Source organism: Saccopteryx bilineata, chromosome 2, assembly GCF_036850765.1.
Source record: "Saccopteryx bilineata isolate mSacBil1 chromosome 2, mSacBil1_pri_phased_curated, whole genome shotgun sequence".
NCBI lineage: Eukaryota > Metazoa > Chordata > Mammalia > Chiroptera > Emballonuridae > Saccopteryx > Saccopteryx bilineata.
The window spans coordinates 383564109-383581879 of record NC_089491.1 but is presented as its reverse complement, the minus strand read 5'-3'; the positions used below and the strand labels follow the sequence as shown (position 1 = coordinate 383581879).

The window sequence follows — 17771 nt, the reverse complement described above, 5'->3', positions numbered from 1 at the left end:
TTACACTTACTCGTTTTCAAGGTCAGCCCACGTTTCACCCTCTCCGGGTGGGGGGGACTGGGTGGGGGACTTTCCCAACTCCCTCAGGTAGAGTTGACCACTTCTCTTTTGTCCTCTATTCTTTCCTATACAGACTTCTATCTTAGCACGACTCTGGCCTTCCCGTGCATTGATATAGATGGTACTAGATCGTGGTTGCCTCAGCTCTGTGTCTCAGGGTTCCGTGCATGGTGCCTGGATCAATAACTTTTAGTTGACTGAGTTAACATATTATTGTTAGGGCAATTGGAAAATCTGATTTACTTTGAACCAACCCTGGTGGGTAGACATTAGATGAGGTGTTCATTTTTTTTTTTTTTTTTAACAGAGACAGAGAGAGAGTCAGAGAGAGGGATAGATAGGGACAGACAGACAGGAATGGAGAGATGAGAAGCATCAATCATTAGATTTTCGTTGTGACACCTTAGTTGTTCATTGATTGCTTTCTCATATGTGCCTTGACCGCGGGTCTTCAGCAGACTGAGTAACCCCTTGCTGGAGCCAGTGACCTTGGGTTGAAGCTGGTGAGCTTTTGCTCAAACCAGATGGGCCTGCGCTCAAGCTGGCGACCTTGGGGTCTCGAACTTGGGTCCTCTGCATCCCAGTCTGACGCTCTATCCACTGCGCCACCGCCTGGTCAGGTGAGGAGTTCATTTTTTAAGCAGAATTATTATTGGTGGTTCACTGTTAGCGTTGGCTAGGCCAGGATGACTGATGGGTTGACAAAGCAAGTATGGAAGTCTTCCTGAAATTTGTTATTGACACCAAATTGGGTTGGATAGCCAGCTCTGGGGAGCACCCAGGTTAAAGCAGACTGTCCTTATAAGAATCAGTTGCAACTATGTTCAAAGGCGGCAAATTTGCAATTCTTTAGGGCCTAAAAGAAAAACAGACCATGTTCATACCTGTTACGCTATGCAATCAACTGTAGGGGACCTGGGAACCCTGAGGCTCCCACGAGATAAGAGGAACAGAGCCACCTGACGGCTCACAGGAATGCATCTAGGTTATAACCAGACCAAAGCGCAGGACCGTCCTCAAGCCCCAGGCAGATACACACAATGTTTAAAGACCGTTTGTCACTTGGGCGTGCCACAGGGGTTGAGGGAGTTCCAGAGGAGAGATACGAAGGCCTGAAGAAGAAATGTAGAATTTAGAGCAGCGGTTTGCAACCTGTGGGTCGTGACCCCGGCGGGGGTCGAACAACCAAAACCCAGGGGTCGCCTAAAGCCATCGGAAGGCGACCCCTGGGTTTTGGTTGTTCGACCCCCACCGGGGTCGCGACCCACAGGTTGAGAACCGCTGATTTAGAGGGACCTTCCTCCAGCTTGAGAAATGAAAGAGACACAGTCAATTCTTACCTGGCTTTGACTTGCTCACACTCATTTCTAAAAGCCACGAAGGAGGGGAGTTTAATGTAACTGAATCTACCGTGTCAGATTATTGCTTATTCTGAGGATAACTATGTTGAACATCTCTTAAAGTAAGAGCAATGTACACTTTTGCCTCTTGGGGCCTCTGTCATTTTCCTAAGAGTAGGAAAAACAACGTGGGGTCTTAGCCAATTACAGGCTTTCTCATCTTTTTTTTTTTTTTAAATCTAATTCCTGGCAGATACTTGTCTCTCCTTTTGCTTACATAATGTTAATCAAATTAAGGCCACTTCTAAACAGGCTCCAAATGATGCGGAATAGGATTCTACTTTCTTTCTTTTTTAAACTATAATGTAGCTAATTTCTATTTAAATTTTTTTGTCTGCTTTGGTAAATGAACACAGAGAAGATGAGGAAGTCTTGGAAAGAACGCAGGCTTCGGAGTTCCAGGGTTTGGATTTGTATCCAGACTCTGCTGCTTCCGCTTCCTATCTCTGTGATTGTGGCCAAGGTATTTAACCTTTCCAGCCCTCAGTTTTATCCTCTGTTAAACTAACATCAGTTGTTACGGGGCGGTGAAGATGAAACGAGATAGAGTTTGTAGTGCACTGAACACCATGCCTGGCACCGGGTCTGTTAAATCAGTGTGGACGTTGTTGTTTCCTGATGCTCATTGATTACTGCGTCTAAAAGGACCTCACTACGGAGCGGAAGCTGGAAGAGGAGGCACAGGCCGCACGGGCTGGCCTGCACTGGGGGCAGGGAAGTCGGGGTGCCAGGGAAACAGGAGAGAAGGAGAAAGATGGCGACACAGGTTTGTGGGCCACAATCAAACGGGCCACCCTGGAAAGAGGGAGAGTAAGGGCATGTTGGGGTTCGAATCTTCTATTGGCTACCCTGGCGGAAGTGTGGGGAGCGGGTCGGAGGGCAGAACCGGAAGCAGGAAGATGACTTTGGAGGCTCTCGTGTAACTGGAGTGACCAGGAAGTGGTCGTGATTCTGGAAAGGGGAGGAGAGTGATACGAGATACACCAGAAATGAATCAGCAGAATTTATCTAGGGCCAGTGCCAATCAAGCTGTTTAATAATGCATTTTTATTTGCCTCAGAACATTGTAAGAAATGTTAGATTGGTAAACAGAGCTGAAATATGAAGTGAACATCAATTTCCCCCAATTTATTTTTCTTACTCTTCTGAAAAGCTTTTCTGTGACTTGTCACTTCCCCCCTGTCCCACCACCCTCCCTACCCTCAAAAAACAGGCAGCTTCAGTACTAGTTGGGACAGAAGTAGATTTCCAGTTGTTTGTATGAAAGAGAATATGGCCGTTCATAAATAATAGTAGAAGAATGTACTCTGTGTTTTGTGCACTCACAACTGTAAACCTCCTTTTGTACTGTACTCTATTTTCAAACATTTTTATCCTGAAGATCAGCAAATAGTTTAGGAAGTAGGTCCTACAAAAAGGCTAGAAATGACTCTTACTGTTGTGAAGGAGAAAATGGCTTTCATAACAGGGCTCTGGCCTTAGGCCCCGGGAGGGGTAGCTATCTATGGGGCACTGTGAGGTGCTGTCGCTGTGCAGGGCCAGAGAACTGGCCAGGTGGCAGCTGGTGTGGGGCACATTCTGTGCCCCTTTCCCCTCTGGCTAGGTAGAAGACTCTCAAGTGGGATCTTTGGGGCACAGGGATGGGTTGACAAATACATTTATTTACCCGAACCATGCTTATTGAGGGTCTGGCCTGTGCCACACATGGAGGAGGTAGTGGTAACCAAGATGGATACATTCCCTGAGCTCAGGGCCTCCACAGTCCAGGTGAGTCACTGACCCAATAAGGATACCAATAATTAATTAATGGGTTTATGATGACCACTGAAGAATACAGGGTACTATTAGAGGGACCCACTGCATCAGGAGATCAGAGAACGGCTCCCTGAGGATGTACAAAACGTAAACTGAGATCTGAAAGACGTAGAAATTAAGGCAAAAAAGTAGAACGAGAGGATTCCGAGCTGAAGAAGCAGCATGTGAGAGAGCAAAGGACACTGAGAAGGACAGGCGCGGAAGCGGGGAAGATCCGGAAATTCTGGAGCCACGGAAGCCAAGGGACGTGGCAGTTTAAAGGAGGGCAGTGGGAGCCGGGGTACCGAGTGCTGCTGAGAGGTCAGCTGCCAAGAGGGTTTAAAAGTGTCCACTGGACTTAGTGAGATTGAAGTCATTGGCAGGGATGGATCCAGCTTTTGTAGGGGCCTGCACCATGTAATCTTGGAGCCCTCTTTAAGACAAAGAATACAAAATTACAAATATAAACATGCATATTTAGAATGAGAAAGGGGCCCTGGCCGGTTGGCTCAGTGGTAGAGCGTCGGCCTGGCGTGCAGGAGTCCCGGGTTCGATTCCCGTCCAGGGCACACAGAAGAAGTGCCCATCTGCTTCTCCACCCCTCCCCCTCTCCTTCCCCTCTGTCTCTCTCTTCACGTCCCGCAGCCGAGGCTCCATTGGAGCAAAGATAGCCCAGGCGCTGGGGATGGCTCCTTGGCCTCTGCCCCAGGCGCTAGAGTGGCTCTGGTTGCGACAGAGCGACGCCCCGGGGGGCAGAACATCGCCCCCTGGTGGGCAGAGCCTCGCCCCTGGTGGGCGTGCCGGGTGGATCCTGGTCGGGCGCATGCGGGAGTCTGTCTGACTGTCTCTCCCGGTTTCCAGCTTCGGAAAAATACAAAAAAAAAAAAAAAAAAAGTAGAATGAGAAAGGAAATCTCCCCAAATACTGGAGTATTAGCAATGTGCAGGCCCTGTCCCCTGAGATTCCCCTTCCCCACCTAAGATGCTCTGTGACTCCCACACTCACAGGTGCCATGCAAGAGAGGGGCCTGCTGTATGTGCCTCGGTCTGCCTCTGATTCCCGGAGGCCCAAGAGGGCAGTTTGGTAAGCCTGGTGCATGCACAAGTCAGGGCAAAGGCTGAGAACTACGCGGGAGGTGAGGAACTAAGTGGAGAAGGCGAATATAGACACCTTTTCAAGAAGTGTGGGTCTAAAGGAAAGAAGAGAGAGAGCATGGAAGCTGGAGGGGCAGCACAGGCTTGAGGAGGAGACGTCTGGGGAGGTTCAACGGGAGCCCCTTGAGGGCGTTTAAATAAGACGGGCAGGAAGAACTAGAACTCAGAGCACATGTGGGAGGAGAAGGCTTTGGTGGGAGGGGTGAGACTTTATCTGATGAAATGGAAGGGAAGACAAAGTAGGTTCAATACAAGGAGGCTTTTCCATTTGGTGATGGAAAATAGTTAATTCCCATTCATTTTCTGAATGAATTACACCAGTGCTGGTCAACCTGGTCCCTACTGCCCACTAGAGGGCGTTCCAGCTTTCATGGTGGGCGGTAGCGGAGCAACCAAAGTATAAATAAAAAGATAGATTTAACTATAGTAAGTTGTTTTATAAAGACTTATTCTGCCAAACTTAGCGAAAATTCGACATAAAGTACTTGGTAAGTAATTATTATTATATGCTTTAACTTGCTGTAACTCTGCTTTATAAATTTTATAAAGTAAAGTTACTTCCCTACTTTATAAATCACCATGACTATGGAACCGGTGGACGGTTAGAAAATTTTACTACTAACAGAGATACAAAAGCGGGCAGTAGGTATAAAAAGGTTGACTACCCCTGAATTACCCAGTGAAGTCATCAGGTGATGTGGGATGAGGACTGTGAGGAAGGGGTGGGGGTGTGGGAGAGTAGAGAAGGTTTTAAATAGTTGCCTTATATGTAGTTTGGGAAAGAGAATGTAGTAGAGGAAGCGAATGTGATCACTAGGTAACATGGCATGTGGGAATTGTAGTAATGAATTTAACATGGAACCAGTCAGACCCCCTCCCCCTTTATTGTGATTTTTCTACAGCAGTGTGTAAGTACTTCAGTGTAGACATGTTGGATTCATCCAGACTTGGGATTTTTCCAAATAAATAATATGGAAGGAGACAGTGGCCAGAAATGTAGACTATTTTCAAGGGAGCGATTATGATGGGCCAGGGAATCTAAGCTAGACAAGGAGGGAAATGACCTCAGAAGGCGGCTGATGCGTTACGAGGAGCGGTGGGGCCCAGGAAACCCAAGGGCTGTTGCAAGGGGGGAGGCTGAGCAGGGAACACCAGCCATCATGGCTCCCCTCTAGCCTCTCCGCAGCTGACTGCCCTGGTTGTGACAGCCGGGTTCTTCTCACGTTACCGACATCAGCCGAAAGTGTTTTAGGAAGCCTCCGCTAAACATACAATCAGGAGCCCCATTTGAAACCCTCAGCTTGTTCAGCCTGTGCTCCAAGCATGTCTGGGCTGCATGGTGGCTCCTGTGAGGATCCAGGGGGGATCCGAGCCTCCTGGGAACAGACTCGACCCTAATGAAGGAGCAGTCTGGGGTCCAGCGCGCTAGTCTGATTCAGGCTGATCAGTGACGACAGGACGGGGCGCTGCGCATGCAGTGCGGCCCTCGTGGCCTTCCTGGAGTGGAAGGAGAAGATCCTGCAATCGAGAGTGAGTCGAAATGGAAAGCATTGTTTACTAAACTATCTGAGGCCAGTCAGGACACAAGGCCATAAGCCATGTGGGTGATGGAGCAGAGCGCAGAAAGGGTAAGAGTTACTTTATAAAACTAATAATAGCCAAACAATAATGACTAATATTGCAGGGAGTTGAATTGCTTTGTGGATGAGGAAAGGAAGTTCCTGCAGTTGCAGGTGGTGGGGGGGTGGAGCTGTGGGGGTCACTGTAACTGAGGGCTTTGTAGGGAGATACCTGTTACTGTGAGAGGCTCAGGGACTCACGGACCCCAGTCCCAGGCAGAGGGTACTTTTCTGGGTTAAGAACCACAAATTCAGGGAAAACCAGAAAACGGTGAGAGGAAAACCCAGAAGAGTTTGGTTAGGACTCAGCGTCATTTCTAGGAGGAACTCTGTATCTTGTAGGGACCGGGGTCCTGATCTGATGGGGTTGCTAGTCCAGCAGGATGAAACCATTCATGGTTATCAGAAAGCTTTCAAGAGGTTTCTTGTTTGGTTCTGTTTTAGCTAAGCAACCAATGTATGCAAATGCCTGCGTTTTACCGAAAGCATCAAGCCAGGAAACACCTCCACATATCTGCTTGGTCTCCCTCCGTCCCTGAACCCTTCAGTGAGTGGTTCAGGCTGGCTGAGAGTCCTCTGTATGCTTTGCAGGCTCAGAAAAAGAACAGATCCCCGCCTTCCCTTGCCGTGTGCGACTGGACCGGAATTGGCCGAGTTTTTCTCCCATTTCTGCGCACTGCCACCTGGCCCCTCACCTGGAGCTGGGCTGTGGCCGCCAGCATCTTCTGCCGAGTCTGCAGCACGGTGGAGGAGGACATGGAGATGGGGACGCTCTGCCTCAGCCACCTTATATCTTCCCACATACAAGACAGCTGCAAGGGAAGGCACGAGGTCATATCATCGTCCGAGCCAGTGCGTGATTTAGGTGGTGGCATCAAAGCGCAGCAGGGAGAGGAAACCCGACCCCCGATGTTTGTTCTCCAGTCCATTTTCAGATACACGCGAAACAACTTTTTGATCTCTGTCCAATTGGAAAAAGATCTGAATGTTAATGAAACAGTCAGATCCACATTTTAGTCTCTGCCAAATGATCCCATAAGTCAGAGTAGTGGAGACACAATCTGACAGGACGCAAGCTTCTCTGCTTTGAAAATGCAGCAGACAGTTTTGGCATGCTGGACGACACAGCGCATATCAGAACTGGAAGAGACCTTTGACATAATTTCCTTCCACCCCAATACTTTGATCACGGGAGACCCCGCAACTAGGTTTGCAGAGATTTATGGGCAGGGACATCAGTGCACCGTTGGGGGAAATAAAATCAGTACTTGGTATACCTTCGTGAACCACAGAAAGTCTTGTGTGATGGAGCTGGTGTGTGAGTCATCTATTTCAACGATCGGTATTTGATCTTCATTGGTGACTAACATATTGTCTTTGTAATAAAATATAACGGCTATGTAGAGTCCCCTAAAAAGCAAAAGCAAAATAAAAACTGTCCTTCACCGTCTTTACCAAGACTGAATCAGGGAAAAAAACAAAACAAAACTTTTTTGGACTCAAAAAGGGTAATTTAATATATACTTATAAGCATATTCTCGCTATATACCACAAGTCCACTGACTAGAACTCAGGGAAATGATCATCTTGTCCAAATTCTCAGGAGAAAAAGTGAACTTCATATTCTTTTTTTAAAATATGAGATATAGTTATTTAATAAAAATTAAAATATAGTTAACATACGATGCGTTTCAGGTGTATAACATAGTTATTCAACATTTCTATAATGAATGACGTGGTTACCATGATAAAAAAGGGAATCTTGCCATCTGCGACAACATGGACTGGCCTAGAGGGTATTATGCTGAGTCACATAAGTCAGACAGAGAAGGACAAATACCGAGTGATTTCACTTCTTTGTGGAATCTAATAAAGAAGAACGAAAAAACCAAAACAGCAACAGACTCATAGAAAGAAATCAAACTGATGGTGGCCAGAGGGAAGGGGGTGGAAGAGGGACGGGTGAAAAGGCTGAAGGGAGATAAAAGGTATGAGCTCCATTTTCTTTTAATAATGAAAAAGGAATTTCTACCATGTTTCTACCCGGAACGCAAACCAGCTGATTCCCGAGAAGGTAAGACTTCCTGGGAAAATCCCAGGACCCACCGTTTCAAGGTCTTCACGAACTTGTTTGAGGAATGGAACAGGTGTTTCAGGCTCCTTGACACCGACTGCTTGCGACCCGTGGCTTGTAATTTTGAACTTTCTGGAACACAGAAAGTTTACAGTGTAAATTTCATTGGTAGGAAACACTCCCAGTACCTTCTTCCCATCTTCCTGCTGTCGACTCCCCTGTCCTCTTAGTGTCCCTTAAGTTCAGTTCCATGTGGGGATTCAGCTCTTTCATTACTACAAGAAACTTCTGTACCTTGAGATGCCAGCACTTAACTCAATGAGCAGCCCCTCAAAAATGTTGGCTATGAGTGATATAATGCTAGGGCAGGGGTCGGGAACCTTTTTGGCTGAGAGAGCCATGAATGCCACATATTTTAAAATGTAATTCCATGAGAGCCACACAATGACCCATGTATGTTGTGCATTATCCAATAAAAATCTGGTGGTGTCCCGGAGGGCAGCTGTGATTGGCTCCAGCCACCCGCAACCATGAACATGAGCAGTAGGAAATGAATGGATTGTAATACATGAGAATATTTTATATTTTTAACAATTTTTTTTTTTATTAAAGATTTGTCTGTGAGCCAGATGCAGCCATCAAAAGAGCCACATCTGGCTCGTGAGCCATAGGTTCCTGACCCCTGTGCTAGAGGAAACCTACTTAGGTGTTTTGTTTCTGTTTTCTGTACCAGCGACTTATGACAAGGTGGGATATTCCATTATATATTTTGTTTCATGATAAAATTAGTGTAGATACATTACACAAAATCTGGAGAATAGAAAAAAAATCCCACCCATAGCATCCTGTCATTTTACTACAACCACTGCTAAGCATTGTGGGAAAGGTTTTTCCAGTGTCTCTGTTGGCTTACAAAAATAGTTGTAGGCATAGGTATGATTACTCCCCTTGTTACTTAGGAGAAGAATTGAGACAGAAAGGCTAAGTGGATTGTCCAAGATATAAAAACAAAAAAGACCAGTACCTGGAAAAAACAGACATTCATCAACTGAATAGGTATTTGTTGGGACATGACGAGGTGCAGGGTTTTGTAGCTACAGTCTCGAGCAGGTCACCCATTGCACCTGTTCAGCTCTTCTGTTCACAGCCTGGAGCGCTCACTGATAAAAGTGGTAGACTTCCTATAACAGTCCTTGCAAGCAGTGCTCCGTGGAGCTGAACCAGATGATCACTGGTTGTAGTTCCCATCGTAAGCTAATGAAGGGAAGCTGCGGTTGTTGGGTCACCATCAACCTCCTGACAGATTTGTGACTAGGGATAGGCGCACAGAACCCTGGACAACGGCCTGTGGCTGAGGCCCAGTGTGATCCTGCCCATGATCCCACGGGAGCAGTTGGGGATAAGCTGACAGACATAAGCATTCATGCCAGCTTCAAGTAACGGTTGTGCTGGTAACAGTTACCTCTGGTGGAACAATGCAAAAACACTTCTTTTTTTACTTGAACATGAATTTGATTGATCATACACCCTGCTTTAAAATTTTGCTGTTAAAAAAAAAGTGTGGCTGCTGGGACTTTTGGTTAAAGGCAGCATATTGAACATATTTGTTGCATACCACTCGCTCCCAAAACCTCACTAAAAGCAGAGCGAAAAGCTTTTAAAAATCTATTATAAAGACAAAGACATAAATCTATAGAGACAAAGGGATGGGATAGGAAACTTAAGCAAGTTGTCTTGGTAGCTGGAACGCAGATGGACAGAGGGGTTTAGCAGACTTGAAAAAGAAGAGTCCTAAGCCAGCAGTGGAGAATACTGAGAAGCCACCTGACTCACCCTGTGGGCCCCATATATCGCTGGAGGCGGGGGGGTGAATGTGGGGCTGAAATCAGGGGGACATGTTTAAGGCTGTTTAAAAAGAAGTTAGACTTCTAAATATCTTCGCTGCCCTGCACGGGTGGACAAACACCCCTTCCCCACTCTAGAGGCAAGTGTGAGGCATAGTCTTTAAAAAGCAGAAAATGAGGTCTCTAGAGTGGGAGACACAGGGTATGGTTAAAAGTGGGAGAAAGAAGTGTTATGTACTCAAAACAGGTGTATTAAATGAAAGTTTCCATGCAGAATAATTCCCCACATGGCTCTTGGGACACTGGAACTCAAACTTATGTCCTCTTGGCGGGACGCTGGAAGAAACTTCTCTGGAGACTCTGACTGGCCTAAGAGAATACACCTGAAGATTCTGACACTGGCCTCATTGCTTTTCGAAAGAGAAGGCCTCGCCAAATCACCTCACACTGAAGCCTGTCAATAAAGAGCCCTGCCCACGTGCTCAGAGTTTCCCCATAGCTATTGAGCTCCCTGCTCTTAAATCTGAGCAAATGTCTAAGGATCCCCAGATAGCTGCAAACAGCAGAGGCCGAAAGCAAAGACACAAAAGAGTGACTTAGAGGGGAGACTGTGCTGAGAAAAGAAAATATAAAATGAAACCAAGCCTATCATGTGTAGCCTGAAAGATAGGAAAGATATTGCATCATTGTAAAAACGACAGGAATCTGTAAGAGAAACGTTCAGAGAATACAACAGAGCATTGGAAATTAAAAGTATGTTATCAAAGTCTGAAAGATCCAACAGAAAGCCTAGAAAATAAAGTTGGGGAAGTCTCTAAGAGAGAAGAGCCAAGGGACGTGGGGATGGAAAGTGGGGTGGGGTGAGGGAGAAAAAAAAAATAAAGGGCTGTCCATGAATTAGAACATCTGAGTAAGAACTCTTATAGGAGGGAATAGGGAAAAAGGGGAGAAATAATTGAACTAATTTAAGAAAATATTCCATAATTGAAAGGGCTTGCCAAATGTATAGTGCCACACTGGAACAAACAACACTAGAGCCACACAAAGGCACCTGGCAGTGAGATTTTGGAATACTAAAGTTAAAAAGAAAAAACCTCTGAGAGTAGACAAAAATAGGTTTTATATAAAACTTCTGGAATCAGACTTCCCCACACAAAAAGCTAGAAGACAACAAAGCAATGCCTTTTGAAATCTGAAGGAACTCCATGTACTTAGGATGACATCAGGGTAATGGCGGCATGAGGGATACTTTTGATCTCTCCCCTTGATAGTTCAACAAGTTGAACAACTATAATGCAGCAAAGGGACTCCAGCTGGGCTTGTAGGCATGCCTGAAAGATCCACGCACTGAATAGAATAAAGGTGGGATGGGATGAAAAGGAAGGTGGGAGATAAAATGCAATTGTGGTGGGCTTTGGAGAGGAGAGGAGACAAACCTGGAGTGACTGGGTTTTCTTTTTCTCTGCTGGACTATGGGGAGGAGGTAAGCTCGGGCTGTCTGGATTTTGTCTGAGGGATACAGAGAGGGAAACTCGGAGTGACTGGGTCTCCTCTGCCAGGAGGAGCAGTGAGTTGGAGGGGCAGAGGGTGAGAGAAACCAAAGTGGCCAGAGAGCAGGGTCACAGCCAGTGTTCCCACATCTGCAGTCTGCCCGCAGCCTGCACTTGGCAGAGACAGAGAAAGCTAAAATGTGGCCCCCAGCTTCCCTCACCTTGTGGTACAGAGAGTGGCAGAGACAAACCCTACAGCTAGCTCTCCAGAGCTGCTCTCTCCCCTGAAGAACAGAGGTGCGCCATGTCTGGTCTCCAGGTCTGTTGAGACATGGAAAGAAGTGCCCAGAAGCCTGTGGTAGCCATTGCTACAGCTGTAAAGCTGTAAAGCCAAAACGGTAACCCCCTCACAATGCATCCCACCCACCAATGCAACAACGACTCCACCTACATCATTGCCATAGCAACATCTCAGTGGACAGCTCAGGAACTTCACAGCACTAAAACTTTTAATACAGCGACACCTACTGGAAGAAACCTCTCAAAACCGAAATATATATTTCCTTTTCTCTCTTTTCCCTTCTTATTATTTTCCCCCTCTTTTTCTCTTTTGAATTTAATTTTCTTTAATTTTCATATTTTTTATTATTTTTTGTGGGTGTTTTGTTTTTAATTTTTTTGTGTTTTTGATCTTTGTTTTCTGTGGTTTTTCTTTTTTACTTGTCATAATTTAAAAATTTTTATTATTTCTTTTACTTTTACTTTTTTTTTTTTTTGCTTAGGGTTCTTAACACCACTCTCAAATGCCATCAAGGAAGAAAAAATTGAGTACCATGGCTACACAAGACAGAGATGTAGTTCAGAAAGAAAATGAAAAATCTCCAGAAAGCAAAAAAGTCTCAATTACACAAAAACCAATATTGCAGTTAAATAATAGAGAATTCAAAATTGAAGTTCTGAAAATACTCAACAAAGTGTGAGAAAACACCAACAGGCAACTTAAGCTCAGAAAACAAAATGAATACCTCACAAAGGAGATTGAAACTTTAAAAACTGAGATGAAGAACTCAATACATGAATTTAAAACTGAGGTAGCAAGTTTGGCTAATAGAAAAAGCCAAATAGAGGAGAGAATCAGTGACATAGAAGACAGGCAACTAGAGATGCTACAGAGAAAAGAAGAGAGACTCATGAATTAAAAAAAATGAGAGAACTCTAAAAGAATTGACTGACTCCATTAGAAAGAGAAATATAAAAATAATGGGTATATCAGAAGAAGAAGAGAGAGTGAAGGGAATAGAGAGCCTATTCAAACAAATAATTGATGAGAATTTCCCAACCCTACCGAAAGAGTTAGAGTCTTGAATCCAAGAAGCAAACAGAATGCTGAGTTACCACAACCCAAACAGACCTACTCCAAAGCACATTGTAATAAAATTGTCAAAAATCAATGACAAAGAAAGAATCCTCAAGGTAGACAGAGAAAAGAAGAACATAACATGTAAAGGAAAGCCCATTAGGTTATCATCAGACTTCTCAGCAGAAACTGAAGCGAGAAGACAGTGGGCCCAAATACTCAAATTACCGAAGGAGAAGAATTACCAGCCAAGAATATTATATCCATCATAGTTATCCTTCAAGTATGAAAGATAAATAAAAATTTTTGCAGACATAAGCTTAGGGAATTTATCACCAGAAAACTCCCACTGAAAGAAATACTCAAGGGGGTTTTTCAACCAGACACAAAAAACAAAATAAATCAAAACTACAAATAAAAGCTCCAAGATTATAATAACAACAAGGATAATCTGTGACAACAATAACATGAAAAGGGAGAGGATAAAGATCTGCAGTAGCAAAGGAAGATGGAATGCAGAAGCACTCATAAGATAAAGGACTCTTGTATATATGAAACACTTTTCTCTTAACCTAATGGTAACTACCCACGAAAAAGCTACTCCTGAAATACACAGCTTAAAAAAAAAAAGAAATGGGAAAGACATATGGAATGCCACAAAAAAAAAAAAAAGGAAAACAAAAACTTACAGAAACACAGAAGAACCAAACAAGATACAGAGCAACCAGAAAGCAAAACATGAAATCCTTGTGTCAGTAATTACCCTAAATGTAAATGGATTGAACTCACCAATAAAGAGGCATAGAATAGCAGATTGGGTAAAAAAGCAAAACCCAACCATATACTGCCTTCAAGAGACACATCTAAGCTGCAAGGACAAAGGTAGACTCAAAGTGAAAGTTTGGAAAATGATCTTCCAAGCAAATAATATCCAAAGAAAAGCAGGTGTAGCCATACTCATATCTGACAATGCTGACTTCAAAGACAACAAAGGTAACCAGAGATGAAGATGGATATTTCTTTTTTTTTTTTTAATTTATTCATTTTAGAGAAGAGGGGGGAAGAGAGAGAGAGAGAGAGAAGAGGGAGGAGCAGGAAGCATCAACTCCCATATGTGCCTTGACCAGGCAAGCCCAGAGTTTCGAACCAGCAACCTCAGTGTTTCCAGGTTGATGCTTTATCCACTGCGCCACCACAGGTCAGGCTAGATGGATATTTCTTAATGATAAAGGGGACACTGTATCAAGAAGACATAACACTTCTTAATATATATGCACCAAACCAGGGAGCATCAAAATATATAAGACATCTATTAATTGATCTAAAAATAGAAGCAGACAAAAACACAATCATACTTGGAGAAGTCAACACACCACTGACAGTTTAGATAGAGAATCCAAACAGAAAAATCAATAAGGAAATATTATCCTTAAATGACACACTGGACACAAATGACAAATGGATATAATAGACATTTATATTTTTTCATCCCAAAATGTCAGATTATACATTCTCTTCTAGTGTGATTGGAACATTCTCAAGGATAGACCATATGTTGGGCCACAACACTAGCATCAACAAGTTCAGAAAGATTGAAATTATACCGACCACATTTCTGACCATAAGACTTTGAAATTAGAATTCAACTGTTAAAAGAAGGTAAAGAAATACACAAAAATGTATAAATTAAACAACATACTTCTAAAAAATGACTGCGTCAAAAAAGAAATAAAAGCAGAAATAAAAAGATATATATATAAAAATGAAAATGACAGTGCAACATATCAAAACTTCTGGGATGCAGTGAAAGCAGTAATAAGAGGGAAGTTTATATTATTACAAGATCATATCAAGAAATAAGAGAGATCCCAAGTAAACAACCTCATATCATGTCTTATGGAACTAGAAAAAGAACCCAAAGTCAGCAGAAGAAAGGAAATAGTAAAAATTAGAGCAGAGCTAAATGAAACAGAGAACAACAACAAAAAAACTATAGAAAAAATTAATACAACAGAGCTGGTTCTTTGAAAACATCAATAATATTGACAAACCACTGGCTATACTCACTAAGGAAAAAAGAGGAAGGACTCATATAAATAAAATCTGAAACGAAAGAGGAGAAACTACCACAGACATCATAGATATACAAAAGACCACAGTAGAATATTATGAAAAATTATATGTAACCAAATTCAACCACCTAGAGGAAATGGATAAATTCCTAGAACTATGCAATCTTCTTAGACTGCGTCATGAAGAAGTGGAAAACCTAAATAGATCTATAAGCAGGGAGGAAATAGAAACAAAAATCAAAAACCTCCCAAAAAACAAAAGCTCAGGACCAGATGGCTACACTAGTGAATTCTACCAATCATTCAAAAAAGATTTGGTATCTGTCTTTCTCAAAGTCTTCCAAAAATAAAAGAAGCAGCAGCTATACTCACTAACCTATTTTATGAGGCAACATAACCCTGATACCAAAACCTGGCAAGGAAAACACACACACAAAAGAAAACTACAGATCAATATCTCTAATGAATACAGGTGCAAAAATCCTAAACAAAATACTAGCAAGTCAAATACAACAATATATTAAAAAATAATACATCACGATCAAGTGGGATTCATTCCAGGAGCACAGGATGGTTCAACGTACATGAATCAATCAACATAATACACCACATAAAACCAAAGAACAAAAATCATATGATCCTATTAATAGATGCAGAAAAGGCACTCGATAAGATACAACATCCTTTTATGTTTAAAGCACTCAATAAAATGGGTAAAAAGGAAAGTACCTCAACATAATAAAGGCCATATATGAAAAACCAACAGCTAATACACTAAATACAGTGGTACCTTGAGATACAAACAGACCAACATACGAATTTTTTTTTTTTTTTTTAAGATTTGAGCTATGACTCGGTCTGTATTTTTGTTCGAGATCCAAGCGAAATTCCAAGATACAAGTCGTGATTCGGGAAGCTGCTGCTAGTTGGCGCGTTGGCACATGGGTCCAGTATCGGCAGTTTGATATACAAGTTGACCGACTTATGGGCTCGGTTATAGAATGAATTAAATTCGTATCTCAAGGTACCACTGTAATGAAAAAAATGAAGGGTTTTCCTTTAAAATCAGGAACAAGACAAGGCTGCCCATTCTTTCCACTCTTACTCAACATAGTTCTGGAACTTTTAGCCAGAGCAGTCAGGCAAGAGGAAGAAACATAAGGCATCCATATCAGGAAAGAAGAAGTCAAGTTATCACTTTTTGCAGATGACACAGTCCTGTATATAGAAAACCCCAAGATTCCACCAAAAAAACTATTAGAAACAATAAACCAATACAGTAAAATCACAGGATACAAAATAAATATACAAAAGTCTATTGCTTTCCTATATGCCAATGATGAAACTTTGGAAAATGAACTAAAAAAACAAACAAAAAACCAAACCAATTCCTTTTACAATTGCAACAAAAAATAAATAAAATACCTAGGAATAAACTTAACAAAGGATGTGAAAGACCTATATTCTGAAAACTACAAAGCATTATTGAAAGAAATTGAAAAAGACATGCTGAAATGGAAAAATATTCCATGTTTATGGATTAGAAGAATCAACATTGTTAAATTAGCCATATAATGCAAAGCAACACCAAAGTACAAATTTACCCAAATACAAATTTAATGCAAGCCCTACCAAACTCCCAACATCATTTTCTAAAGAAATAGAACTGAGAGGAGAAGAAAGAGAGAGAGAAAGAGAGAGAGAGAGAGAGAGAGAGAGAGAGAAAGAGAGAAAAGGGGAGGGGGAAGGGTGGAGAAGCAGATGGTCACTTTTCCTGTGTGCCCTGACTGAAATCAGGCCTGGGACATCTGCATGCTAGACCAACACTCTACCAATGAGCCAACAGGCCAGGGCCATTTGGGGTTCATTTGATTACGGCAGCATGAGAAAGCCCATTTTGACTGATATAAGACCTAACTTCACATTTCTCCTAAGAACCATGGCTTCTCTTCTATCTCTGCTTAATTACGAGCTCTGGACTAATTGTTAGTTTTTTGGACCCTGAATGCAGTAAGTCTTTAGCTTAAAGTGCTTAGAGCACAAGGGAGTTTGTTTTATTCATACTGGTATGTCTGGCACCTGACACATAGTAGGCAGTGTTTTAATTATTGTTTGCCAGTTGAAAAATTGGATGATAATTGGAATTCCCTCCTATAGGATACTGTTACGGTGAACACAGCGTTTTCATAATTCATTATGTATGCCAGGGCATTAACCTTATGAATAATAAAGGTTGTTCAACATCTCTACTGAATTTCCATCCAAGTATTGAACATGCAAATAAGCTGTGGCCAGTTCTTTAGTCAAAATACAGAAATGAGTATGGATTTGGGTATCTCGCATGTAGTGGTATGGTAGGAAAAGGGATGTTTTATTATTACTTCTGCATTTGGAACATGCTGAGTATGTATTGAGTACTCCAGGCTCATTATAATGGAGTCAACGATTACACTTTGATTCTAGAACATATACATCAGTAAAGTGCTGAGATTAGAGAATACCTTATGCTTCCTGTAGAAGAATATGGAAGAAAAACAAGCTAGACTTGCCAGTTGAGTTTAATCCATTATCTTATTTAATCCTCCCAATGATCCTGATAGATTATTTTTGCTGATATTTTCTAATAGGGAAGCTATGGCTCAGAGACGGGAAATCCTTTTCTCCAGGACACACAGCTAGTAAAGGGTGGAACTGGGATTTAAAATACTGTCGTTATTTTTTATGATTATAAAATTTGTAAAGGTTTATCCCTTCAATAAACCACATAGTATCTCAGTGTGATTATTTTAAATAACAATTTTCTAGTTTTCTGCACATAATATCTAATTATCTTTCATTTGTCATTTTAGAATTAGATTTATGTTAAATTATCTTAGAATCATTTGTTCGTGTGTGTGTGTGTGTGTG

The 17771-nt window shown here is 42.4% G+C and overlaps 1 protein-coding gene across 1 annotated transcript in view; it reads right to left on the bottom strand.

The window, feature by feature from the left end:
• The window catches only part of ANKFN1 (ankyrin repeat and fibronectin type III domain containing 1), a 349730-nt gene that overhangs the window by 55479 nt on the left and 276480 nt on the right, over positions 1–17771 (bottom strand). Inside the window, exons 11-13 of the mRNA XM_066255513.1 lie at positions 8134–8233; positions 7305–7437; positions 6723–6839 (exon numbers count right to left, since the gene is read on the bottom strand). Coding sequence (XP_066111610.1) covers positions 6723–6839; positions 7305–7437; positions 8134–8233 — 350 coding nt within the window. The remainder of the gene's footprint in view (positions 1–6722; positions 6840–7304; positions 7438–8133; positions 8234–17771) is intronic.